The sequence below is a fragment of the Lissotriton helveticus genome, chromosome 7 (assembly GCF_964261635.1).
Source record: "Lissotriton helveticus chromosome 7, aLisHel1.1, whole genome shotgun sequence".
Taxonomy (NCBI): domain Eukaryota; kingdom Metazoa; phylum Chordata; class Amphibia; order Caudata; family Salamandridae; genus Lissotriton; species Lissotriton helveticus.
The window spans coordinates 573,367,476-573,394,829 of NC_136068.1; the positions used below are offsets into that span (position 1 = coordinate 573,367,476).

At 47.7% G+C, this 27,354-nt stretch overlaps 1 protein-coding gene across 1 annotated transcript in view; it reads right to left on the minus strand.

Annotated features, from left to right (window-relative positions):
* Positions 1 to 27,354, minus strand: part of REEP2 (receptor accessory protein 2) — a 131,331-nt gene that overhangs the window by 4,568 nt on the left and 99,409 nt on the right. The window contains exon 7 of the mRNA XM_078650607.1: positions 10,135 to 10,289. Coding sequence (XP_078506733.1) covers positions 10,135 to 10,289 — 155 coding nt within the window. The remainder of the gene's footprint in view (positions 1 to 10,134; positions 10,290 to 27,354) is intronic.

Sequence of the window (27,354 nt, forward strand, 5' to 3'; positions counted from 1 at the left end):
TGGAAGTTGATTCTGTCGTTGAGGTATTTGGGTCCGTTGTTGTGTAGGCATTTGTAGGTGTGAGTGAGGATGTTGAAGATGACTCATTTCTCCACGAGAGCCAGTGGAGTCTTCGTAGGTGTTGGCTGATGTGTTCATGGGGGATGCCAAGGACGAGTCTGGTGGCGGTGTTCTGTATTGTCTGGAGTTTGCGGAGTAGGGACTTGTTAATGCCAGCATAGAGTGCGTTTCCATAGTCCAGTCTGCTGGTGATGAGTACGTGGGTGACTGTCTTCCTTGACTCAGGGGGGATCCATTTGAAGGTCTTGCAAAGGATGCAGAGCGTGTTGAAGCAGCTGGAGGTGATGGCGTTGACCTGTCGGTTCATGGTGAGTGATGAGTCGAGTACGATGCAGAGGATTTTGGCGTGGTCTGAGGGGGTAGGTGGGCTTCCGAGGGGAGTCGGCCACCAGGTGTTGTCCCATGCTGAAGGGGTGGCTCCAAGGACGAGGACTTCTGTCTTCTTGGCGTTGAGCTTCTGGCAGCTGTTGGTGATCCAGACTGCAATGTCTTGCATTTCTTTCTGGAAATTGAGTTTGGTGGTGTTGGGGTTTCTGGTGAGGGAGAGGATGAGCTAGTGAATGTAACAGAATTCTGACAAGCAGATGCTCGCACTCAACACGCCCTCGAACCGAGTAGATTTGCAACAAAGAGCATAAGGGATGATTGCCATGGACTTGGTGTCTTATTAAAGGCTTGCCCAATGGCATGAGCCTCATTATTATACTGCTTGACTGTGGCTTTCGGTGGGTTTACTTTTACCTGGTACAGGATCCCAGTGGTCACAACATGATTCCATTCTATGCAAACACCTTTGCCATTGCAGCGTACCCTAAAATATTAGGACCCAGCAATGGAGTCCATGTTATTTTGCATGAAACCATAGATTACATGTCAGTCTGTCGGGCATGAAGTTAAGAAAGCCATGAGATATAGGTTTTCAAATTATCATACGACTTCTCATTTTACAACTGGTGTGAGTCCTTCCGTCTTTTGTTTCAGTTACCAATTTTTATGCCAGATTACATCCAAGAATACATGTCTAAAGCGTGCTACGAGAGACAGAGAAAGACGCAGAAACATATGTCTGCATCACACTAAAATTATTGATTTTAAGATAGGTCAAGATTCATAAGGATTATGTGGTAGGTAAAATGCTGCCTAAATTATTTCCAACTACCTGACTAGCCCAAGTGAGCAAAGGGGGTGTGAGAGTGGATAATGGGTAATCGTGGAGTAAATAGCGGTTATCTAAGGTTAAGAGTATTTGTCACAACAACAATGCAGTGTTTAGGTTTACAAAATTCCAGAGTGGGTTTTGACCTCTCCCAATCAAAAGGGCGAAACATTTATTTGTTTACCAGTAGTGTACAGAATGTAAACTAAAATGTAGTAGATGGGGGCGTGGCCTTGAGGGCGAAGATGGTGGACGCGGCTCTTTAGAGCTCCCGCCAGCCCGTACCTGATCCGTCGCATTATCCTTGCCCCCGAGTCCGACTCCCGACCCAAACTTGCAGCGGAGGTGGAGTCCAGCGAGGGGTGCCCTCCGGTGCAAGAACCGGAGCACTGGCTACATCGGTGGCGGAGTTAGTGGTGGCGACGACCTGGGGCCTACACTAGCCGAGTGACGCCGGGGCCTCAATTTTGGTGATCCCCGGCCCGGGGCTCCGGGCTCGGCGGGCGGGGCCGGCGGTGCAGCCCGCGACCAGAGGCTTGATCCTGCAAGAGGAGCGGAGGTGCCAGAGGCTGCCATATCCTGCATCTGGGGGGTGAGTGCAGCCCCCCAGACCCTGAGGGCGGACAGTACCTGCTGCGGGGCCCGGAGACCGGGGCCTAGATTTTGGTGCCTTGCGCATTGCGGCGCAGGGGCGGCTGGTGCTGCGGCCCCCCGGAGTGCGATCCTGCCTGCTCCTTGGCCTGAAGCCTTGGCGATTGTCTGCCTTCTGGTTGGCTGGGGGCCCCCCCTCTGTCCCGGACTTCTCTGGAGGTGGTGCCCGGCCTTGGAGTTGCTGGAGGGCCCTGGTTGCGTCGACGAGGTGAGCTGTTGGCCCGCTGCCGGGGGCTTGGACCTGCCTCGGGACGAAGGTACCGGGGGTGGCCTTATCCTGCGACTGGGGGTGAGTGTGGCCTCCCGGACCCCTGGGGTGCCCCGGATTTGCCTGGAGGTGGTGCCTGACTTCGGGGTGGCTGGCGATCCCTCGGCTGAGACGACGGGGTGTACAGTCGGCCCGCTGGAGCCTGCTCCCCTGCTGGACGGTGGCCTAGCCCTGGGAGCTTTGCGTGTGCCCCCCCCCCCCCCCGCGGACGGACTGTGGCGGTCTGCTGGCCTGAGATTGGGTGCCACACTTGGTGGTGAATTGCGGCGCGGACAGCCCGGCTGTGAGGACAGGTGCCTGCCCTGGGGCTCCGGTCACCTGAGGAGAGTTTCACCTGACCCGAGGGGGGGGAGGGCCCGCCAAACAGGGCCCAATTGACAAATTTACTGGCCCGAGTGGGAGTCAGGGGGCATCCGGTGGCCAGGGTTCGGGCCCCGACAACGCGGCGCTCATGGCGGCGATCACCCAGTCCAGGGACATGCTCGATGCCAAGATTGGGGCTGTTGGAGCGGACGTCACCCTGCTGCGCCAAGATCTGCGCAACGCCGTGGCTAGAATTACTGAGACCGAATCGAGGATCTCTGTCGTGGAAGACGATGTTGGGACCCTGAAGCGGAAAGTGGCGGCGATGGAAAACATTCAACGTGGTCTGGCGCTTAGGGTCGAGGATGCCGAAGGGCGGGCGCGCAGAAACAACCTACGCTTCGTGGGTTTTCCGGAGGGGTGCGAGAAGGGCAATATGGAACGGTTCCTGACTCAGTGGCTGGAGAGTTGGCTCCCCCCGGAGGCCCTGTCCCGCTGTTTCGTGATCGAACGCGCCCACAGGGCTCTGACGCAGAAGCCGCCGGAGGGTGAGAGGCCCAGACCTGTGATCGCCAAACTCTTGAACTTTCATGACAAGGACACCATTCTGCGGGAAGCGAGGGCCAAAGACTCTCTTCTGTTTGAAAATCAAAAAATTATGATCTTCCCGGACTATACTAGGCTCGTGCAACAACAGCGGCACTCCTTTCTAGCCGCTAAGGCGAAACTCCGGAGCCTAAAGATCCAGTACTCCTTACTCTATCCGGCTCGCCTACGGGTGATCTTTCAATCTCGTACTCATTTCTTCGACACCCCGGAGGCCGTGTTCAAATGGACGGATGAGACGGTGAGAATCAGACCGCACGATCAGCCTGGATTGAACCCGGGACGTTCACGGGAGCCGTCGCAAGATCGGGGGGACCAGGCTGCCAGGCCCCGAAGGGATAGGAAGTCACGATCGCGGAAACGGACCGCTTCCCGAGGTGGATCTCCTTCTGCTGCGCCTACTGACTCTGATCACTCTGGAAGAGGCCGCTGACAGCCAGTGGGGACATAGGCCCGTATTGGTCTACCATGATTCCCGGCTGAGTGGACATGCTCCGCGGGGTCCCATTTTACCGCCTGGCTTTGCAACTGTTCGTTGATCATGAGGGGGTACTGGGAGTGGGGGCTCGGGGGTTGCATGTTAGGGGCTGTTGTTCTCCTACGACTGTAGGAGGTTTGGGGGGGAGGGGTGTGATTACTGTTCTGGGGGAGTTGGGATCCATTGGTATGGATGGCTCGGGGCTCTCTGTTCTGGACCCTGGGTCACCCATGCCGCGACAGGTACTTCATGGTTCCTTGAGGTATAGGGTGGGGGGCGGTGGGGTGTGGGTGGCTGGAGACAAGGCCACTAAGTTGGGACTGTACTTTGATCTGGACTATGCTGACGTTCTATTGTTGGTTGGCCCTGAGGTTTGGGGTGAGACGAGGGTTGCTCGTTGGGTTTTGTTGGGGTTCTGGGACGGGAGGGTGGGACTGCACGTGTGTTTTGCTGTATTGTTCTTTGCTGTGTGTGATGGGTGGCAATGGCGAGGACGCCCTGTTGATCTAGTCCCGCTGGATTATGGCTGATGGGACTCATAGACTCCCCGGGGAGTCATTGCGGGTGGTCACGTGGAATGTCAGGGGGTTGCTTGACAAGATCAAGCGTGGTGCTGTGTTGCGTTGGGGGAAGCGTGAGAGTGCTGACATATTATTGCTCCAGGAAACGCACATGATGGGTTCGAAAGTGTTGGGCCTGCAGAGGTTTGGCTACCACCAGGTGTTCCATGCTGGTTTTTCCCGGGGATCTAGGGGTGTGGCCATTTTGATTCATCGCAGGGTGGCATACGTCCATGAGGAACAGTGGGTTGACCCGCAGGGTCGGTTTATCTTTGTCAAGGGCATGGTGGGTGCTGAAACTGTGGTCTTTGGGAGTGTCTATGCCCCCCCCCCTGCAGTGGGCCCTGGCTGAGCGACTCTTCACTGTGTGGGAGGACATCCCTGATTCCTTGGCGATGGTTGGTGGTGATTGGAACGATGTGATGGATGCGAGTGTGGACCGCTGGCGGCGCCGGGATGTGCTGGACGTTGCCCCTCCCTCTGCTCGCACTAGATTGCATGCTATGGCTGAGGGACTGGGTTGGTCAGATACCTGGAGGCATATGCATCTTGCAGCTCGTGAATATACCTATGTCTCTGCTGTGCATGGCTCCTACTCGAGGTTGGACTGTGTGTTTGTGCCCAGGGGCTGCTTGTGTAGAGTGAAAAGTGCTGATATTCTGCCTAGGGGTCTGTCCGATCACTCCCCGGTCTCGGTTAGGGTGGAACTCTGCCGAACGCGCCAACCGTTTCGATGGCGGATGTCCTCATGGCATCTGCAGCAGCCGGCCTACGTGACGCATTTACGGGAGGCGCTGGACTTCTACTGGCGGGAGAACCTTGTGGGGGACGTGGATGCTGGGGTGGTGTGGGAGGCCATGAAGCCCACTATCCGTGGAGTGGACATTGCGTGGTGCGCCGCGGCGCGTCGGAAACGGCGGGAACTGATCATAGACGCGGCTACAAGGGTGGAAACGTTGGCAGGGCAGAACCGCGCGGGGGGGGACGACGCCGGGTTGCGATTGCTTCTCCAGGCTCAACAGTCCTATGCGTCTGTCCTGCTTGATGAGGCTAGACAGGCGTGGCTGGCCACACGTAGTAGAATATACCAGTGGGGGGACAAGTCGTGCACGATGCTTCATAGACTCTGCCAACGCCATCTTCAGCCGCTTGTGCTGCCGGGGCTCACGTCTGCCGACGGTGAGGTCATTACCGATCCAATTGAACTGGCGGCGAGTTTTGCCGCTTACTATGCTGCCCAATACGCCCCATGCGACCGCCTGTCCGCTGATGAGGTGGTTAAATTTATTGAGGACCTGCCCCCCAAGGCAGTGTCTGACGAAACCAGGACAGCCCTGGATGTGCCCCTTTCAGCTGAGGAACTGGGCGATGCCCTGGGACAGCTTAATACTGGGAAAGCCCCTGGCCCAAGTGGTTACCCGAGTGAGTTCTTCAAAAAGTTTCATGTACAGCTGGGGCCCCATTATCACCGTGCGCTTGAGACTGCACGTGAGCAGGGCACACTGCCCCGGGACTGGAGGCACGCCGAAATAGTGGTCTTTCAGAAGCCGGGTAGACCCCCGGAGAGGCACGACTCCTACCGCCCCATTTCGTTGCTCAATATTGAGGCTAAAGTGCTGGCTAAGGCTCTAGCGAATCGCTTGTCCCCACATATAACAGATCTTGTGCATCCGGATCAGGCCGGGTTCATGCCTCATAGGGCGACGCGGCACAACATCAGACGCGCGCAGGCGGCGATTGATGCAATGGGAGCCACAGGGGAGCAGGCGGCCTTATTGCTGGCTGACATTAATAGGGCCTTTGACTCTGTCAGTTGGATGTACCTGTTTGCACTCTTGCCCCGGCTCAATCTCGGCCCGGTCTTCCTGTCCTATATTAAACTATTGTACACCGACAATACGGCCTCGTGCGGGCTGCGGGGGCGGTATCGGAGACGTTTCCAATTGGTCGAGGGACCAGGCAGGGATGCCCACTCTCCCCCTATTTGTTTGCTCTCCTTATGGAGCCGCTGGCTGCCTGGGTCCGTATAGATGCGCAAATGCGGGGGTTTGTGTGGAGCGACAGTTTAACTGATAGAATTGCGCTTTACGCGGACGATGTCCTTTTCTTTCTTACCGACCTGCGGCGATCGGGACCGCGCGTCCTGGAAATCATGCAAGTCTTTGGGGAGGTCTCCGGTCTCTATTTGAATCTGCGTAAATCCACCCTTTGGGTGCTGGATGGCGGTGATGTGACAGATCCCTGGACGCTGGGGCTTCAGGTGGCTACACGTGGCCTGAAATACTTGGGAGTGTTCCTGTCGAACTCGGCGGACGTTGCGTGGGAGCGCAATGTAGTGCCGGTTTGGGATCGGGTGCAGTCGGATGTCAAGACTTGGTCTCGAATGCCACTCTCTATATTTGGCAGGTCCGCTATTTTTAAGATGGTGGCCCTCCCGCGTCTCCTCTACCAGTTGCAGAATCATCCATATCCAATTGCACCCCGGTGGTTCCGACAAGTCAACTCGGTTTTAGGCCGTTTTCTATGGGCGGGGGGGACGGCCAGAGTGGCTCTCCGTACATGCTTCTTGTCCACCTATTGCGGGGGCCTAGCCACCTCGGATCTCTTATCCTATTACCAAGCCGCTCATCTGCTTATCCTGAACGACTGGTGGTATGGTGACAGAGCGGATCCGGCCTATGCCCTGGAGCGCTCCTTGATGGGTGACAACACGCTCCACACGGTTCTCTACTCGGCCCGCATGCGGCGGGATCTGCCGAGGGTGACGTGCCTTGTTTTTGCGGTGTGGAGGCAGGCCTTGCGCCGCATGGGCTGGTGGGGTCGCCTGACCGCTGAGACGCCGCTTTGGCATAATTGCCCGAGCTTTCGGCCCTGACAGGATTCGACGGATGGGATGCGATCGGGATTTCGCGACTGGGTAATGTGATGTCCGGTACGACTCTCAAGTCCTTTCAGGCACTTAGCGCTGAGTTTGATATGCCCCAGTCCCAATTTTTCCGATATTTGCAACTTCGCCATGCGCTGATGCCCAGCATTGTCACCTTAGCTTCCCTTCCAGAGTTTAGTCCCATTGAGGCAAAGGTCTTTATGGGTGATTTGGGTGATAAGAAAGTCTCTCGCATCTATCAGACTTTGGTCACTCATTGCTCCTCCACCCTTCTTTCGTTGAAGACGGCTTGGGAAGGTGACGTTGGCCCCCTTGACGAGGATGACTGGAGGGAGGCTCTGGAGTCCCCTAAAGGTGCGGCCATTGCCATGCGGCTTAGGCTAATCCAGTTCAAGATTCTCCATAGGGCCTACTTCACCCGTGAACGACTGTGGAAGGCTGGCTTGATTGAGTCCCCTGAATGTTTGCGCTGCGGGAATGCAGTGGGCGATTTGCTTCATACGATGTGGTCGTGCCCGAGGCTGGTGGGGTTCTGGAGGGGTGTGTGGGGCTGTTTGTCGGAAGTGTTGTGTTGGACTCTTCCTCGTACCCATCGCCTAGGCCTCCTACACGTCTTGGAGGGGGTTGGTGGAAACATATACAAACGGCATCTCCTGCTCCTGGGTCTAGTGGTGGCCAAGAGGGACCTGGCCCGAGCGTGGAAGGATGTGAGGGCTCCCCCCCTGTGTGCGTGGAGGGCCGGATTGGACTTTTGCATGGGCCTGGAACGGCCGGTATTTGAGGCGCGCGGTTGCCCCCGCAAACATTTCAAGATCTGGAAGAGGTGGGCTGAGTATAGGGGGCTGACACTTGACCCTCCAGCGGAACTGGAGGAAGATCCCTAGAAGTCTGTTATTGGCGAGTCCTTGCATTTTGCCACGAATCCTATCCCATGTTGAAACGTGCAGCAGTTGTTACACGCGTGCGAGGGGTGGGGTGGGACACAGGGGTGGGGTTGGGAGGAGTGGGTAGTTGGGGTTTTTGAGGATGGGGGAAGGCATCGTGCTGTTAATGTTTATCTATCTTTCATGACTGACTGGTTGGTCACTTGGTCCTGTGCTGTCATGCTATCATGATGTTTGGTGGTGTTCTCCTGACTGTGGGGAGCCACGCATATTACTTGCCCGATCCTGCCAATAAATAAAAAAATTTGTTGTGAAAAAAAATGTAGTAGATGGTCCAAAAGCCAGTGTGATCCAAGCAACAATACCTTGGGAAAAGGGTATGAGTGCTCAGATCATCTTCAGTTCTTAAGTGAGACTGTTACTATGAGTGGTTGTGATTTGGCTAAAACCTTGATTTCTCCTTGGCAATCGAGACTGTTCATAGGCCATCATTTTTGGGGGATATGTAGCCCAGTAGCACTATTTTAATGTTAGTACAAAATGTTTTGTATGGTAATTCATGATCACTGTTGCTTCCATCATTGTTTTCCAATAACATCTATCTAATTCATGTTTATTTTCATGAAATCATTTGCCTTGCAAATTATTACTCACTTTTGGTGTTATGTTATAAAGTTGTTTGTGTTATTATTTATGGTTGTTTCCATTGCAAAGTAGGGAAATATTGTATGACCTTGATTGGTGGTAAAGTTTTTATGTTTACATTAGAGAGTTGTCATCGCACATGGTTACTACATTGTGGGGAAGCTATGACAAGAGCGGTGGCAACCGAGTAATTCAAAACTTTGCAGTTGGTGAAGAGTTCCCAGCCGACTCATGAGTCACATGTGCAAGTTTCTTATAATAAATCTTAATAGTTGTACTTTTGCATCCGAGTCCAGAAGATTAATATTGATTTAATACTATAACATATATATACCAATCAAGTCAAGGTTCCTAACTCTCCTGAAGTAGTGGCCTGTGCCCTGCCAAAGTGGTGCGGCGGGCCGGAGAAGGGAGGTGGGGGCGGGGTTCGAGGACAAAACAATTCAAATAAAATAAAATAACTTACCTGAACACCGCAGCCCGCAGCATTGCGCTCTTAAAGTCTTCTTCTGAGAACAGGTACACAGGCTCCCAAACTGCACTAAGGCAAATACTGATTCTGCTTTAACCCCTTCGGGGCTGATGACGAGCTCAGCTCGTCATGGGCGTAACCTGCCCTACGCTGATGACGAGCTGAGCTCGTCATGTAACTCGGGTTTTTGCGAATCGCAGCGCGCAGCGGGAAAACCGCTAGCGCATTCGGTTAAAGCAGCGTCAGAATTGGCCTGAGCACTGTCAACTTGCGCTCCCAGGCAGACCGGGAGCCTGTGCCGGCTCTCTCTAGCCCCAGCAATGCAGCTGGGGCTGGAGAGAGCTCCAGTGTGCATGAGGTTTTGGATGGCCTGAGTTATGTGCACTGTAACAGTGCCCACCACTCCCCCACCAGCAGTGTCATCCCCCCTGGATTCGCACCAAAAACTCGTCCGACTCCTGGTGGCGGGATTAAAATAATAAAATAATAAAACAGGCTTAAAACCCGTTTTTTAATTGTTTTATTTAAGTCTGGTGGCAGGGGAGGTGGCGCTCCTCCGCTCTAATGGAGTGACTGCTGCTCCCCTGTCTGAAGCCATGGGTATGCCATGCTTAAAAAGTAGGCTACAGGACGACTGTGTTGGCTGCATAGCTGAATGTTCTATATTAAATTCACTGTGCACTGCCACACGAGCGTGGCCTCCGCCTTTTTCATATGGGTCAGGTACCCTCTCTTCCTAGTTCTCCCTAAGAGAGGTGCTGAACTTCCGCCTTTCCCACAAACACCTGACAGTGATTGCAGGACATATCTGCTCTACGCCAGAGGCGCAACTAGAGCCAGATTTTGGGGGTGGGGCTAAGAAAAAATTTCGGGGGGGGGGGGGGGCTGAATCTTTAAGTAATAGGCGGAGTGGAGATGCAGGGGCTCTAAGAAGGGGTGAAAACACAACAAAGCCTCATTAATAAGCAAATGGTCTTTAAAGACCTGTGAAGTGCTGGGGTATGGCTGTGTGTATCCGGGAAGCTGTCTCATCCTGCGTTGCTACACACAACCGGGGGGGCTGTAGCCCTGTGAGTTCAATGGGCATTTGGCGCCTGCTCTACGCTGTCAGCAAGCGGGTTCGTGATTGGTCCGCTCATTACGTAGAGCCTATGTTGTGCTGACCTCTGTCTTCGAAGGCTTCTTGCTGGCTTTGAGACTCTGTGTACGCTTTGGCGCTTTGTCTGCATTATCTTCATCAGACTGGTCAGTCTTGGCGTCCGAAAGGCTCCCATTTGATTTTGAAGCCAGTTCTTCAGAGGATGAGCGAAGAGGAGTTCCTGCAACGAGAAAATAAACCAAGCTAAGTGCTGCAGCCTGATTGCATTACTGAGAAAAGGTTGCAAGATAATTAACATTTCACAACTTCCATGCGCTGTTTCCTTTGACTTGTGGGCAAGAGATGTTTCTCAATAATTTTTGGAGGACGTTCTACTTGAAACAAAGAAGCACAGTAAAAAGCAAGTTAAGCCAAATGTCCTATGCCTCCTGAATGTCTCTCCCCTTTCAATTCTATTTTCCGATGTGGCTTCATTACATCATACAATTGAATCGAATACAAGTGCAGAGGACATCTGTATGGTAAAAGGGCATCATCCCCTCTGAGATGGACTTGAGGAAAGGGGTGCGGTGTGTGTGTGTGAGAGAGATGCTAAACCTGAGATAGGTTATTTACTGAGGTATTGCATGGGCGCTTGTGTGGCACAATGTAACACACTGCATTGCATCTATTTACTCACCATTAAAAAGGTCTACAGGTGCAGCTAAAAAACTATGCAGCGCCACATAAGGGCCCGAGCAGCTCCTGGTACATTTAGTAAATGCAAAAAATGCTTGCAAGGGATTTTATTTGTGCATATGTTTATACTAATTTGAAAACAGGACGCTGATCAAACTTTACTGCTAATCATTTTGAGAACAGTTTAAATCAATTAAAACACCTGTTTGACATCTAATATAACACTCACTTAGTTAACAAAGTAGTAATGACTCACTGTAGTGAAAAGCTACATGGGAATTAGTTTTTGAAAAAACGTTTATATATATCAAATATGCATTTCATGGGGTACAATGTTTTTTTACAAAAATTCAGTAATGTACAAGTGGACAAGACATATACCAATTGTTCTTTGAAAACCACTTGCGTTGTAGTCCACTCTTTTTAAGTTATAACACAACGTAACTGAGCCAAAATAACTTAAATAACATTGTGCAGGATTAATCGCACAGAAAGAATGTGGACTGATGTGTCGACGTTTCGGCCTTATAGTTGATTAATCTTCAAGGCCATCCTCAGGACTTGCAATCTTAGATCTAATATGACCCCTGTGTCTCCTAATAGACAACTTCAATAACGTATTTTGGTACAGGACCCTTATTTCTTTTATGTCAGCTGCACCTGTTTTGGTGAAAATATGTATTGCACTGAAATTTGAAGTACAAACAATCCGTTGTCTCTGTAAGAATTAGTATTAAAGATTCCTCTGGCGTGTTAAAGATTCCTCCGGCGTGGCTCTGTCTCACGAAAGTGATTCTCGTGTGTCAGGAAAGTGACTTCAGGGTAAAGCTGGAAAGGCCAACTGGTGGGTGCAGAGTTCCCATGCTATTCCCTCTTCTTAATGGGTGTGTGCAGGCACACAAAACATCCATAAAACAGGGAAACATTCGAAGATATGCCTGTGACTGTTTTCCAGATTAGAACAATGCATGGGGCATATTATCAAGAACGGCGTTAAAAATTATTGCTAAAGCGGCGATAATGGGCTTGATAATATGCCCTTGAGAATTCCAATAGAAGTCCATGTTCTGGTGTGAACATGGGCATCTATTGGAATTCTTCAGGGCATATTATCAAGCCTATAATTACCGCTTTAGCTGCAGTTTTCTGCTGCTAAAACGGCGATAATTTTAATGCCGTCTTTGATAATATGCCCCCATATGTTAGGGTGTAATGTGGCACTTCAGCACTCTGAGCTAGGGAGAGATCAGATCACATCTAACCCTCATGCTGCAGAGAGGAAGAGAGTGGCAGACTGGAGGTTTCGGAAGAGGAGCACATCTTCCTGGATCTTCACAGAGGATCTAGCAGAATCCACTGCAATGATTTAATCTTAAGCAGGAAAGAAAAACATTCCTTACCCATAACACTTGTTTTTCCGTCAAAGTCTTTGTTTTGCACAAAATAATTCATGGTCACATCACCGTAACTTACAGTACAAATACTACAGATACGATTTATCTGTTTTTGCCCCATGGGACTGAAGGGGTCTGTCTATCTGTGTGTTGCATCCTAAAAGTAATCACTTTAAAAATGCATGAACTTTTCATTCCAAGGGGCGGTAGAGAGGGTACATAAAAATCTAAAACACTAAGGGGCTTATTTATGATCCCCTCCCCTGCATCGCTTTTGCGCCACTGGTGCGGCACTTTTTGTGACGCACCAGTGGCGTAAAAATAAGCGCCATGTTGCGCCATATTTATGAAGTGATGCATCTATGTAGATGCGTCACTTCGTAAACCAATGCACTACATTATATCTGCACCAGGTATAAGGTATGCAGGTTGGGCGTACCCCCGCAAGAAACCGTTGTAGGAGTGGTGCAGCGAAATCTAGGGGATTTCGCTGCACCACTTCTAGGACGCCAATGCGTCAAAACCTTACGCCTGCCTCATGGCAGGCGTAAGGGTGACGCAGGTCCTTTCACATGGGGCTTGCAAGGAACATTGCTGGAGTTGCGTCAAGCTTCCGACACAACTCCATCAATACACCACTTTTTGCGCTTGCAGATACATCAGTTATACTGACGTATCTGTCCTTCCTTGCAACATGATGCGTCATATTATAAATATGACGCATCATTGGTGTCGCAAGGAGGGAGCACTGAAAAGCGGCGCATTGCTGCTTTCACGCAGCGATGCGCCACTTCTCGTAAATGAGGCCCTAAGAGCAGTAAATCAAGGTTTACAGGTAAATAACATTTTCCATTTGCTGCTTGTATAGTTGTAGATCACATGCTTTGCTTACACAGTATCACAGTAAGCTCCACCTCTAATGCTGGGGCTGCCATAAAGGACCAGAGGAAGTTACATAATGTTTCACTGTTATCACACTTATGCTTCTTTCCGTGCTCGAGTGTCAGAATGTATGGACAGATGTCATGTTTAGCACTAAAGCAATGTTTTCCAGAATGTCACAGTGGCTTACATATTTAATGTAGAATGTGCATAAGGCCTTCCCTGTAATGTTGGTTTAGCATGTGCTAATCCAAACGGATTTTACAATCCCTTTAGCAAACACTGACTTTGAAATCGGGTTGCCAAAATGTGGTTGTGAAGGCTGCAAACACGTGTGGGCATATTAACAAAGCCAAGCGATAATTATCCATATGCACACTTAGCGCTAGGATAATTATTGCCGGCCAACTCTGAATTTTAACGCGGAGATAGCAAGCTATCAGCAACGCTTATCTCCAGAGCAATGAAATTCAGAGCGCAATCTGCCAATTGTTAGATTATCGCTGTAAATACAGCGATAATCCTACAAGGTTTGGTGATAGCTTGCTGATAGGGATAGACATAGTTAGCCATCATATCCACCTTACATAGGATATCATGGCTAAGTCAGAAAAATACCAGACGTAAAAAAGCAGCTTTAACCGCGGTTAGCGCTGCTTTCTTTATCGCTAACAGTTAGCGTAATCCTTGATGATAGGAGAAATGTTGCTTAGCGACATTTCTCCTATTATTTCATTTTGGAACGCCCCCTTTGCATCTCATTAGAGATGCAAGGGGAAGCGTAGAGTAAAAGGGTGCTAACATGCGAATGTGTGTGTTAGCACCCTGTTTCTGATTTTCTCTGTTTTTTTGGCTTTTTAAGCCAAAAAATGAGAGATAAAACGCTTGTTAATATGCCCCTTGGGTTTGTCTTCCTAATATGTTCGGTTCTGTCAACATTGAGGAACAACTCCTGTTTACCATCAGGAGAATATGCAGGTCTTCTCGCATATCCTTAAAGAAACAGGACAAATGTTGATAGCTCACTATTTGATTTACATGAAAAGGTAGTATAACCTTTGTTGAGAAACTTGGATGTTTGCATAAGACAACCCTTTTCTTTCAATCTGAATGTAAGGGTCTCCTGAAGACAATGCATTTGAATTCACTCTTTCTGCATAATGCAGTGATTCCTTCTAAAAATACCACTTTCAGGCGAGTGCCTGTGGTGCACTAAAATGGAGAGGCTCCAATGGAAGACCAAGCAAGCTTGCGAGGGCAATATTTAAATCCCATTATTATGGCAGAATAATTATTTGAGGAATTAGTCATTTTAGCACTTTCATAAAGGCATTAATAACAGGAAATATAAACAACAGATGAAAAGCTTTGGTTATGTAAATAGGGGATATTGTGGCCTAAAGTAGCCTAATGATAATAAACTCCATTGCAGTGTAAGTCGATACTGAGCAATGCCTTTTGGAGAAGCCCTCAAAGTGTCACTAGATATACATTAGTACATAAGTTGGCAAACGGGTTTCACTTTCCAGCATAAAAAATTCATGTTGTCGGGTGCCTAGCTCCTTTGAGAATATCTATAAATCCTTCAATAACTGCGAATAGCCAAACTCTAACACCTCAGAAGCCAAAGGTGCGACCTGTGGCAAAATCCTTCCCTGGCATTGACACAATGTCCAAATTGCGCACGAGTTCAGCTCCGAACTCGACGGAGGGAAAAAAAGAGACAAAGGGACAGATTTACGAGCCCCTTGCGCCTCTTTCACGTCGCCGTTGTGTCACTTTTGTGACGCAGCAGTGGTGCAAAGCAAGCGCCCTGGTGCGGGGTACTTACAACGTGACGCATCTGGCAGATGCTTCACGTTGTAAAGCCCTGCGCCACATGTAGGCGCTCCTGCGCAGGGAGGGGGCATTCCGGCGCAGGAACGCCTCTTAAAAGTGGCTGAGAGAAATCTGCAAGATTTCACTCAGTCACTTTGCAGGCCATGCTGCATCAAAACCCTGCGCCTGCTTGAAGCAGGCGTAAGGATTGATGCAGCATTTTAAGGATATGGCATCCCCGCACCTTGCTGAAGCTGCGTTGTGCTTGCGACGCAACTCCAGCAATGCACCGCCTTTACGGCTGCAGATGCGTCATGCATCTGTCCATTTTTGCCCCATGGTGTACTGCATTGTAAATGCTGCGCATCCATGGTGGCGGAGCCGTGACGCATAATAACTGTCGCATCCCTGCTGATGTGCAGGGATGTGCCAGTTATTGTAAATCTGCCCCCACGTCTTTGCACTGAAGCATTGCTGGTTGTGGGGCTGTGACCGGAAGTCAATGTGCACTCTAGGTTCTGGGAACAAAGACTTAAACAAAAAGCGAGTTGCAGAGTTCCAAACCCAACACTAGGTGGCAGGAAATTGCACAGCATCTTTGTGTGTGTACTTTCTGTTCTCTTCCTTCCAGCGCCCCATGCTACCACTGAAAACTACATAATGAGCTAATGCATGCAAACTGCATTTGTCCATGTATGTAGCTCAATGTGTTAGCACAGTAAAGCCAGACCTATTGACACTGCCAGTACTGCTTCATTTTAAGCAGCTGCATTCTGCACCCTTATGAATGTGTGGATTGCATAAACATAAACATGTACATGAAAAAGTGACACCCACATGACTTCTGACTAAAACATTAAATAGCCCCCCACAGTGAAAAAAGAATTCCAAAAGAGATGATTTACTGTATACCATGAATCCCTGAGACAAAAATGTATTAAGCGTTGATTCCACGTACTTTTGAGAAGTAAAATAGTCCTTTGTGTATTGAAATGTAAGCAGGTCACGTGAAAAGGAAATGGTACATCAAACAGCCAGTGACCTGAGGTGACAAAAAGTATTCCTTCGGGAGCAGCACTAGCTCTAGGTAAAAGTATGAACCATGCCCCTTTTGCTGCTATTGGTTGAATTTCATGTAGTTTTATATATTTATTTTATTGTCTAGTTTTTTTTTGGTTTTATGTATTCATATTGTTTTGATGTGCTTTTATGGCGGTTACACTGAATTAAGAATTATGACGATGACGGTATTTAAAAGGACTGGTAAAAATGTGTAAAAAATAGCTCCTATATTTGGCCAGACCTAAAAATTCCACATAGGCACTGAACCTAATGGTTTCCTGACAGCTATCTGTGATGGGATCCACTCCCATTTGTTTGTTTTACCGAGATTTTAAAAATAATCCTTGTAAAACCACTAGATGGCAGCATTATGCAAAGAATGAACCATTGTTACAGCGAGGGACTGTGACTCTGCCTACATATGTTGGATTACCCGATCACAGCTTTCGATATCACCAAAGCGGTGTGCTTCCTTAGAAAAGCATCCTGACTTCCAAGCACTGGTGGTGTTTTGTTTAGCAAGCTGCATGAGCCAGGTCTATTTATCAAGGCACTCTATTGTCTTAGGACAGAGCTTAGGTACACACACTTGCCACTGCAAAGCTATATGCATCCACGAAAAATAGATAATTATGTGATGTATTCTTCTCTGGCAGCTGCACAGCTGGGAGGAGGGCAGTCACGTGGAATGTGATGCTGCATTGGAGCCCTGACTCCCTTTCACTTTCCATCATTAACTACAGAAATACCTCAACATTGCAGGCCTTTGGAGAATGGTGTTTTTTCCGATGTCCTAGCTTAAAGGTTTGTGACCTTGAAAGATGTGCATGTGAAGGGTTGATTATTCCTCGCTATATTCCTGCCCTTGTCTTGTCAGTTGGTACTTCATTATCGGTTACATAGGGAGTCATTACATCAAGACAAGCACATCTGGAATGCCTTTACGTCATTGAGTTTACATCTGAGGTGCCTTTACTTTGCAGGTATGCTCGTAAGTAATATTTCTAGCTTATATATTGTAATTTCAAGGAGACAATTTAGCTTGTAATTTTAATGTATTTAATTATTACAAATTACAATACTAACATATTTAATTTATTTCAAATGTAAACTTTTTATGTTAAATCAAATGCATTTGTTTAACATAATGTCATTTTAAACTACCCTTCCTTAACCCCTAAAATCCTTACTACCAATTACTGCTACTCTTTGCTGAACCAATCGTTTACTCCTTAACGCTACCCATCCTTCAAACCTAATAACCCAATACAACTGTTTACCCTCAATGCCCCCGGTATTGGTACCTGTGGTGGGGAGTTACTGGATGATATCAGGAACATCATCATTAGACCTTAAGTCGTGTTGAGCAACACAGAAAAGCTTACTTCTTTAAAGAGTTGAAACAATATTTTAGGGCATTAGATGCAGGGCCGGACTGGCTACCGGGCGTTTTGGAATGCTGCTGAGCTGATTTTGCTGATGGGGACCTGCGTGTGCTGAACGAAATTCGTTTTGTTTTGTTTATTTCAAAGCACACGCAGGTCTCCATCAACGAAATCAGCCCCCACCGCAGTGAAATCAGCCCCCAGCTCGGCAGCATTCCAAAAGGCCCGGTAGTCAGTCCGGCCTTGATCAGATGATACACTTTCAGGGTTCTGATGGAATACATTCTGCTGTTTATGTACAGTGGAGCTGTGATAAATCATTGCTGTGTGAAAAAAAATGAGAACTGCACCGCTAAGGGAGTCATTTACAGAATGTTGGATTTTTTCGGTAACAGCGCTACCACAACCCATAGTCATGACATCAACACACATTGATCAATGACTAAGCATTGTTTCTGTCTTCTTTACCTCAAATATTGATGTAAAATTAGCAACAGCTTTGTGCTTCTGCTCTGGTACCAACAGGCATGTGACACGCTACTTTTTTCCTACTGCAAAAATGTTGTTAAATGCACTTAAAATCACTTTCTATGCATTTCACTGTATATTTTTACAGCATCCTGCAGGCACGGGGCGTCCATTGGGGCATGGGGGCATATCCCCCCCCGCCCACACGCCCACAGCGTCGGTGACTCTGAACTTAAGTAAACTGAATCAGTTTACTTAAGTTCAAAGACGCCCGGCCCAAGGGAGAACTAACTGACAATCATGCCAGTCAGCATGACGTCGGACCGCCCACCCCCTGGGAGGTGGGCGGTCTGACGTCATGTTGACTGATATGATTGTCAGACCAGGAGCAATAGGCAGCAGCACAAGTGTGCATGAGTGGGGACGGAGGGTGACATTTTGCACTGTGTCCACTCATGCGCACTAGTGTCTGCTCTGCTGGCGCATGCCCATTAGGAGAGCGAGGGTTGAGCAAAGGCTCAAGCCTCGGTCTCCTAATGGGCAGGCGGGCGAGTAGTAACCGTGCCCTTAGCCAATCCTGGTGCTGCTGGCAGCGTCAGGATTGGCTGAGAGGGGTTGCCACCTGCCAGTCCACTCCAGTGCCGTTCGAATCATGAAGGCACCAAGGGGAGCGAGCAGAGGTGGCGCGGACTGGCTGTGGTCCCACGGTGGAGCGCGGAAGGAGGAAGCAAGCAAGCCTGCTGAGGTGAGGAAGATTGGAGCTCTGAGCCACAGTTTCAGTGGTGACGGTCACGGTTCATGATTATGTTCACTATCAATACTAGTGATAGAGAAAATAATCATGAACCGCGAGTGTGACAGGCATCCTGGTAACAGAGGATGCCGTCTGATTACAGACTTCAGAGGGGGACGGACGGGTGTTGTTGCAACTTGTGAGCCGACGGCCAACCCTCGAACCTGGTTCACCTGAGGGGAACCAGGTTCGAATCTTGGCATAGTCAGTTCAACATCCTGTGATCTGGGAAAATCACTTAATTACCCCGTGCCCGCTGCAGCTCTTCAAAAAACTGGTGCAGAGTGCAATGCATACCAGTCCTGGCGCAGACAGAAATGTTGCTTGAATTTGGGCCCTTCTGGTATGCACCTCTGAGAAACAGACAGGCTACTGCAATGCTTCTCGGAGGTGCGTAAAACAGGGCCTAGCTTCAGAAACTTACCTAGCTGCAAGACATGTTTTGTTTCTGAAGCTAGGCCCTGCTGGCACGCACCTCCGAGAAGCATTGCAGCAGCTTGTACGCTTCTCGGAGGTGCCTGCCAGCAGGGCCTAGCTTCAGTAACATAACATTTCTTGTAGATAAAAATGTTTCTGAAGCTAGGCTCCGCTGGCACACACCTCCGCGCACCATTGCAGCAGCGTGTCCGCTTCTCGTAGGTGCGTCCCAGAAGGGCCTAAATTCAAGCAACATTCCTATCTACAAGAAATGCTATCTTTCTGAAGCTAGACCCATAAAACCCTTCTGGCATGCCAGAGGCCCCCAGCCTTTCAGACCAGACGAAGCCAGGTCGATTGTGCAGAGAGTCTTGCCCTGATGACCTCCAATAAATATTTGAAATATTATTTTCAATATAATAATTTTTAATATGGGTTATGTGTGAGACTAGAGTTTACTGCAGACATCTGGCAGAGAAATGTTGAGTTTTTTCCTGCAAGATCCATAAAAAAGTTTCTTATAGATCTGAACAGGACCTCACAAAGAAAAAACGGGAGAGTGTCACAGAGAATATTTCATTAGTGAGCTGCTACTGTGTTACAATATTTGAAACACACCTAACTGCACGTGAATGTTTAGGTGTGTACACATTTCGAACACAGATTTTATGCCCCACCATTTTCAAATGTCACCAGCCACCACTGGCATCCTGCATACTCTCACTGACCCCCATAGTAATATGACCATGAATTACAATACACCAAATATCAGTCCATTACTTTTCTACATTTTGCATAGTAAAGGACTGTCTGTGGAAGAAAAATTTACAATTGTAGGTCTTGCTTGACAGCACAGCTTTCTGGGTGACATATTTGAACCGATTCTTTAAAACATGCCTAGAGTGAGTTTTGACTCTACCCGGAGGAGTATAAATGTGTCACCTCATTCTATCATCTTGTGGTGTATCAAGGAAGTACTTCCGGTAGAATGTACGAGGGATTATTCCTAATGTGAAAAATAGACTCAACTATGTCGTTTATCAAATTCAGTTATTTTTCTTCTATATGCCTTCTACACAGAAAGCAATAGTTTTTATACTTTCCCCAGCATTGGCAAATCTGGAAAACAACATTTTGTATACAATGCACACAAACAGCATTTGTGAATACCTGTGTTTGTAATTTATGTTAACCAATGCTTGTTTTCAATTTTGATTACTTTCTGTGTAAAATGAAGTCTTAAGAAGAATTTGTCTTCCCAGACTGCACAACTTCAACCTCGTCATCTGGCTTCTGAGGCGTTATTTGGCTGCACTATTCTAAACTTCCTAGGAGACTTATATGCACTAGGTCGGGCAGAGTTTGTTACGGCCTAAAGGTTGAATGCACCCAATCCTTTCTGATAGAAAGAGGAGTAAGCCAAGGATGCGCACTCGCCACATTTTGTTTAACCTTTATCTTAATAGTTTAGGCAGTACCCTTGTAAGTGCACTGATTTAGCCCAAGTAGGACAGCGCCCGATTCCGGAACTTTTATATGCCGATGACGCAGTACTAATGGCCCGTACCCCATTAGGGTTACAGTGAGTATTAGATGAATTTGCCCAGTTTATGCGGGGTCTGGTTTTAAAAATAAACATCAGCACAACTTTCATCATGAAGCGAGGGAACAGGTCCTCAAACTACAGAGACATTTTTATAGAGGGCTCTAAGATTCTATTTACACCTACATTTTCCTATTTAGATATTTTATTTAACAGAGGTGGGAGTTGGTCCAATGCAATAAAGCCAAGGAGGCTTGAATTTGTTAAAAGTACTCCAGCTTTGCTGGATTTGCCAGGAAATTTTGTATTAAACACCCGAGGGAAATGCTGTATGGTTATAAGGCCAAATGTAGACTGACTGCCACATACGGATCCGAGCTCTGGGGATACGCTAATGTCGAATAATTAGAGCGTGCAGAAAACATATTTTTAGGAAATATCCTTGCTCTTCCAAAAAGTAGTTCCACTTACGTCTGTCACTCCGAATTGGGAGTTCCATACCTTACAGATATGATTACGGTCCAGCCAGTTTTTCTGTGGCACAATATCTGGTCCTCAGAACACACTACGCTTAATCGCTCTATTATAGAGGACTGTATCAGATCTATATCAGCACTAAAAATCCCTTGGCTTGGATTTGTGCGTGACTTTTTGGTTGACATTGGCCACCCCAAGCTCTTTGACCTTCCGGACCTTCCGGGCAGCATTCAAAGGAAAGCTCTTAGATTAAAATGCTTATCCTTATTAGAGGATTTGAGGCTATCCACTGAGGTTATGAAACCTTCAGTGCGGAAGAACCAGTTAATTCTGACCAGCCATGATATGCAACCCTACCTAGCTAATGTATATAACCGTCACCACAGATTCGTGCTGACTAGGTTTCAGGTGGGTATTTTTCATTATTTAACGACCTTTCCAAATATTAATAACAGGACCTCTGATCTTGAGTTATGTCCATGTGACAAAGTTTCTAAACAAAGCACTATTCATATTCTGTTTTTAGGTTTCGGCTGCAAAAAAGCTGCGCAAGCAGCTTTTGCGCAGGAGAAATCTATTGAGTTACAGTATGTGGCTCTGGAATCCGCCCTCTGTTTCATTGGCTAGCTCCATAAATGGAGGCTAGCCATTGGAACAGAGAGGCGTCCGTCATGGCCGGACCAGATTCGGGGGCGTTCCCGAGAATTTTTCCCTTTTGGCTACGTCACGCGACGTCAGCCAAAAGCCGGGAACGCCCCCGAATCTGGTCCGGCCGGGCCGTGCTTGCTGCTGTCCTGCCTTCCTCCGTGTCCCTCCTCCCGCCGTCCCCCCTCCCCTCGCTGTCCTGTGCACGTTTCCCGCCCCCCTCCCGCCGTCCGTGTCCTCTCCCGCCCCCCTCCCGCCGTTCGTGTCCTCTCCCGCCCCCCTCGTCCTCTCCCGCCCCCCCTCCCGCCGTTCGTGTCCTCTCCCGCCCCCCCCTGTCCTCGTTTTACCTTTATTTCCTTCAAACTTTCCTGCTTGTTATTCTTCCTTGCCACAACCAGCCTCTGACACACCCTCGGCTCTTCCACGTTCGCCATAAAGCTACACATGCTGACAAGCACTTCGGTTGCAAAAGCCCCAAACTGCGTCTGTCTGTGAGACTTCATAGTCTGCTCGCTACAGCTTCCCTCTACGAGCGTGTAAATTGCAGGGCTGCGGCCGCTTTCCCTCCAGACAAAATAATCGGGTAGGCCGTTGGATACTTCTCTTAACCGCCACACCCTCAGGCTCTCCATCACTCCTGTACCATGTGCTTCTGTGCACTCGTTGCTGCACGACGACGTCTTTCCTGTGTGACTGTCCCTCACCTGTATTGCTGTCTGTGCAGAGACCACAAACAAATAACACCACCCACTCTCATCACACACATACACACACTCCACAGCAGGAGACTCACAAAACGCATCACTGTGATAGAAGACCATACACAGACACAGACCTACAAGCACACGCACTTGAGCATCACTCTTCCGGGGCCATGCACGCGCTACCACAGTGGGAGGCACAGGACCGGCATAGGTGTTCGCCAGGGGCGGATTCTTAATAAGGGCGGGTGGGCTGCGCCCCTACCCTTTTTGCCTCCGTTATTTTTGTAATTAAATAGTGACTCCTACCTTCTGCAGAAACAATCATCCTGCATATTTTCTGACCCTTTTTTGCGCGAGGGTCAGGTAGCGTCAGCAGATAGGCACATGCTCTTACTGCGCATGTGCCATGTTGCAGGTTTTTCAGAGCTGGGGCGACTTGAGCCCTAGTTTGAATCGTTGGCAGTGCTTTAAATGGGCCAGTACTCGCCGTTACTGAGTACCAGCACTTTTTATTTTTACCCAGCCGAGTACCGGCACTTCTCCACTGTACCGGTACTCAGGTTCTGACTGATAACGTGGGCACTGACTGGTGCCCGAGGGCCAGCTGATTGACGGTTTTTGGCAGCATGTTGGCCGTGAAGTCTGTATTATTGTGTTGTGACAACTGGCAGGCTGCCTGATGGGGCCTGAACGGCCAATTAGCGGCCTGACGCTGGGTCGTCTTGTTGGTGCCTTATAAGAATGCTGGTACAAAGGGCCATTTTCACCAATTGGCCTCCCAGTGGGATCTGATTGTCTTTCTCCTCTCTCAGTTTCCCCTGCAAATCAACCTCACCCCGCCCACCTGCTGGGACATTGAGTCCATGATGGACGAGGACGTGGTAGTGGGCTCCCTGGCGCTCAGGTGAGGTGGGAGGTCAAATGACTTCCCCATGGGAGGCCAGTATTGTTCTTCTCCCTGACCGCTACCCTGCTGGACTCTGCATGCGCTGGGGACCCTGCAGTATTCACTGTCTGCCACTGGAAGCTCTACGGCCCTGGGGCTTTCTACCGAGGTGAGAGGAGAGAACATGGGGGTGAGTGAAGGTGAAGAGTGAGGGGGGAAGGAGCAGAGAGTTTAAAGTAGGAAAAGGTAGAAAGGCAGAAGGGGCAAGCGCAGACAAAGATATGTAAGAGGTCCAGACGGTTCTGGAAAGAGGTAGAAAGGCGTGGAGGGGGCAGATTAGAAATGGAAGGAGTAAAATATTTTGAACACAAAAAAAAGAAATATAAGGAGTGATGGTAGAGAGTGATAAGATACAATAGGGGACAGAATTAGCTACAAACGGGAGAGAGGTGAGTGTGGGAGGGATCGCTAGGTTTGAGATGTGAAGACAGATAGTGTGTGTTTGAGACGAACAGAATCGGGATGTATTTGAAAAGAAATGCAAGGAATGCTTTTTTGTGTGTGTGCCCTCTTGTGTATATATAAGGATTACGCCAGATGCAAGCAAGTAGGAACATTAGAATTATTATTTTAAGAAGCTTTAAATAGTACACAACAAGGAAATATGAACATTTGGCATTTGTCCTTCATTTTGTGAAATCAGTTAACACATTTTGTTTAGATTGATACATTTCTTATGTTTTGCTCTGTCCCGCCACCAATGTAAGTGCCAGAGTCTCTCTCGCCCTAGAGCACATTGATTATTAGCCTGAAAGTGTTAAAAGTACTGTTGATGGCTTCGCACATTCAGGGTTTTAGCTATTAATCTGCACATATGGAAAGTTTGAGACCACTATCTAGGAAATGAAAGGGTAAAATGAATACTCAATAGAAGTATTTTTGTATCATGCCTTGCTCCGCCTCTAACCCCGCCCACTAGCCACGCCCCTAGCTCAATTTAATGAGTACCTGCACCTATTTTTTCCCATTTAAAGCACTGATCGTCGGTCAGAATGCAATGCCACTCCTCCTGCCTCACGTATTCCACCCTCGCTGTTTTCAAAACCAACACATAAATAAAAAGTTTGTCATTCACAATGCCAATAGCTCAAACATTTCCAAAGGCGAAACCGTTGCATTGTAAATGCTTGTTCTGTTTGTTTTACACAGAGTTGAGAAAATGCTTTATTAATGCCGCTGCTAAAACAACTTGGATTTGTGCAATGTCGCCCAGCTTTTATCTATTTGCAAACGCTACTGAGCCTTTACATATGTGTTGTACTGTCACGATATTTACAGGCTGTTATAAGACGTGGGAAGCAGTTGTAGAAATGTTATTATTTACAGGGGAGGTCGACGCTCATTTTTATCCATTGTGTTTTTATTTTCTCATTTTAGTGACCTGTTTTGTAACAATGTGCTTTTAATTTAGAGATGTTATTTTATGTAGCTTTTATGATACACTATGGGGCCGATTCCGATTCGGTAAACTAATCCGTACGACCGAATCGAATCCGTAGCCCTTTCCGTACAACTCGTCCAATTATCGTCCGAATCTCGTAGTACCATTCATAGTAAAAAAATACGACTGAATCGCTGCAAACCGTACGAATAGCAAGGGAAAATCCATACAACACGGACCCTCAAAGTGAACCGTACGAATGGTAAACATGCTGTATGACCCGACAAGATGCGGTTTGGGTCAGACTCTGCTTTTCCAGACGTTTTGAGCTCCCATAGAAAAAGAGTCGTACGGAGTGTCGCAGAGACGAATCGTACTTGCTGGGCCGGAAACTGCTGCCTAATTACGTACGGACGTCGCGTACTGCGTGTTCCGGATACAAATCGCACGTATTTTTTAGTCGTACGTTTTCAGTACGATTCGTACAAAGATCTGCTTTGGATCCGAATCGTATTTCATCGTACGTACGGGGACGTTTACGGGTACGATTCGTACGGTAAATATGCTCCGTATGGCTATTTGTAAAGGGATTTTACCGAATAAGAATCGGCCCCTATGTGTTTTAGAATAAAGCTTATTTGACTTGAGTGAGGAGGAATTGTGTGCAGAAATTCAGGGCGGACACATTTTCTATTACTAACCAGATTCTCCGCACTGTAGGCCAGATTTACAAAGTCAACTTTATATATGTAAATCGACTCATGTGTAAAAAAACTACTCCTGCATCTCAGTTTAAATGTGCACTTTTTGCTACTCACCATTTAAAGATGTTAAGCTTTAAACCTAGGCATAGACTTACATGTCCACACCCCCTCAAGTGAGAGGGTGGGGCCTCTTACAGCACGGTTTAGATCTATAAAGTTACTACTAGTACATTTTCACACATTGGTGCATGTCTCTATTACCATGATGGAGTTCTCTGACTCAGAACGTATAGGGGAAAGTTTCAAGGAATATTATTCTTCAAAACAAATTATTGGAAGTATAAAACCACATGTAATTTTATTTTTAAACTGTATTATCCTGACATTGCTAAAATGCTACAGCACATAAACTAATCAAATTAAATGTGTATTAAATAATGTATTTATAAATAATTTTATAACAATAATTAAGAGCAATTCCTACCGTCACTTACATATTTAATATGCAGTAAAATATGTTTAAAATTATGTGTTGAATTAATTTGGATTTTCTTTTTTAATTGGTTCTAGAGGTATGATAAAAAGTTCAGGATGATATGGGTCAATGCCCCTTTCATCCTTTTTGATCCCCACACATTTCTGTGCCTAGGGATTGGTCAAGGCATTAATCAGAGCTGTATAAGAAAACCTACTCACTAAATGTACAATCCTAACGAATGCCTGTAACCAATCCCTAGGCACACAAATAGGCAGAAACATGTTGGCATCTTAAACAATGAAAGGGGCTTTGTACCTAAATCATCTCCAACATACTTTTAACCTTAACTAGAGTACCAATTACTAAAGAAAAATCCTTGGGTACACCCAGAGACATTTGTAACCCTACCTGCACACTTGTGTTATCCAAGCATCAGTTTTATTAAGAACTCCCTCATAGAAGAGGTTGAGTTCAACCATTGCAGTACCACCTTCTCACGGATGGCTGTGTTTGCTGACGCTGAAGCATGCTACATAATGTGGGTGAGGCTTCCATATCTAGAAACAAGTGGTTTTCCCATTTGCCACTAGGGCTTAGGTAGGATAGGAAAGTAAATCCATTTCTATTTATTCATACACCGAACCCTTTGTGTTTTGTAGGGTTGCTGTTAGGAGGATGTACAGTATTTTTCTTGCTTTTCTCTCAATGTGGTAGAGTTGTAAACTCCAAGCAGAATAAATGTCAGACTTATGTTGTCTCTCAGTCATAAAAAAAAATGTATGGTCAAAGGCATAAAATGCATTTCTGTTCAGATTGTGGCACTTAAAAATTGCCTTCACTGGCAATTAACAAGTTACTTAACCGCTTGCATGCTCGGGACGGCCCTCGGCCGTTTTGCGTGACGGTGGCCGTGTGCGGAGGACAGCCCCCGGCTATCCAAATCCCGCCCACTGTTCAAATCGCCCGTACAGCGCGAAAATTCCCGCTGCATGCAAGGGGTTAAAGAAAGATCTGGAGAAATGGGCTACCTTCCAGCTTTTCAAAAGACTCAAACATAACAACGTACAGGGTCAGGAACGTTAATGGAATAATGTACATTTATACTACATGTCACGCTATTGCGCCAGCAACAAGGTTTTATGTAGGCCTGGGTGGCATTTTAATTATGCTGGAGTAATTTTGGTAATTTTGCTTTACTCTTGGACACGGGATTACTGATAATTCGCATAATGAAGTGTAGTAAGAAGGGAAAAATCCCACTGCCAGAGCACATTTAGCGAACATGAGTGGCTGTTTGTGCTCGCTATTTGTGTTCTGTTGCCCTTACCATTATTTCTTACAGCAAAATGAATCCTTGCGTCCATTTAGGATGCAAGGGGACATTTTGTACAACAAAAATAGCGCTTAATGCGAGAATAAGTTGGGGGGAACTCCTACCCCAAGTGCGCATTTAACAAGCGTGAACCGCTGCTTGCTATTCATGATCTCTTGTATTTAGCGCTGTTTCTTA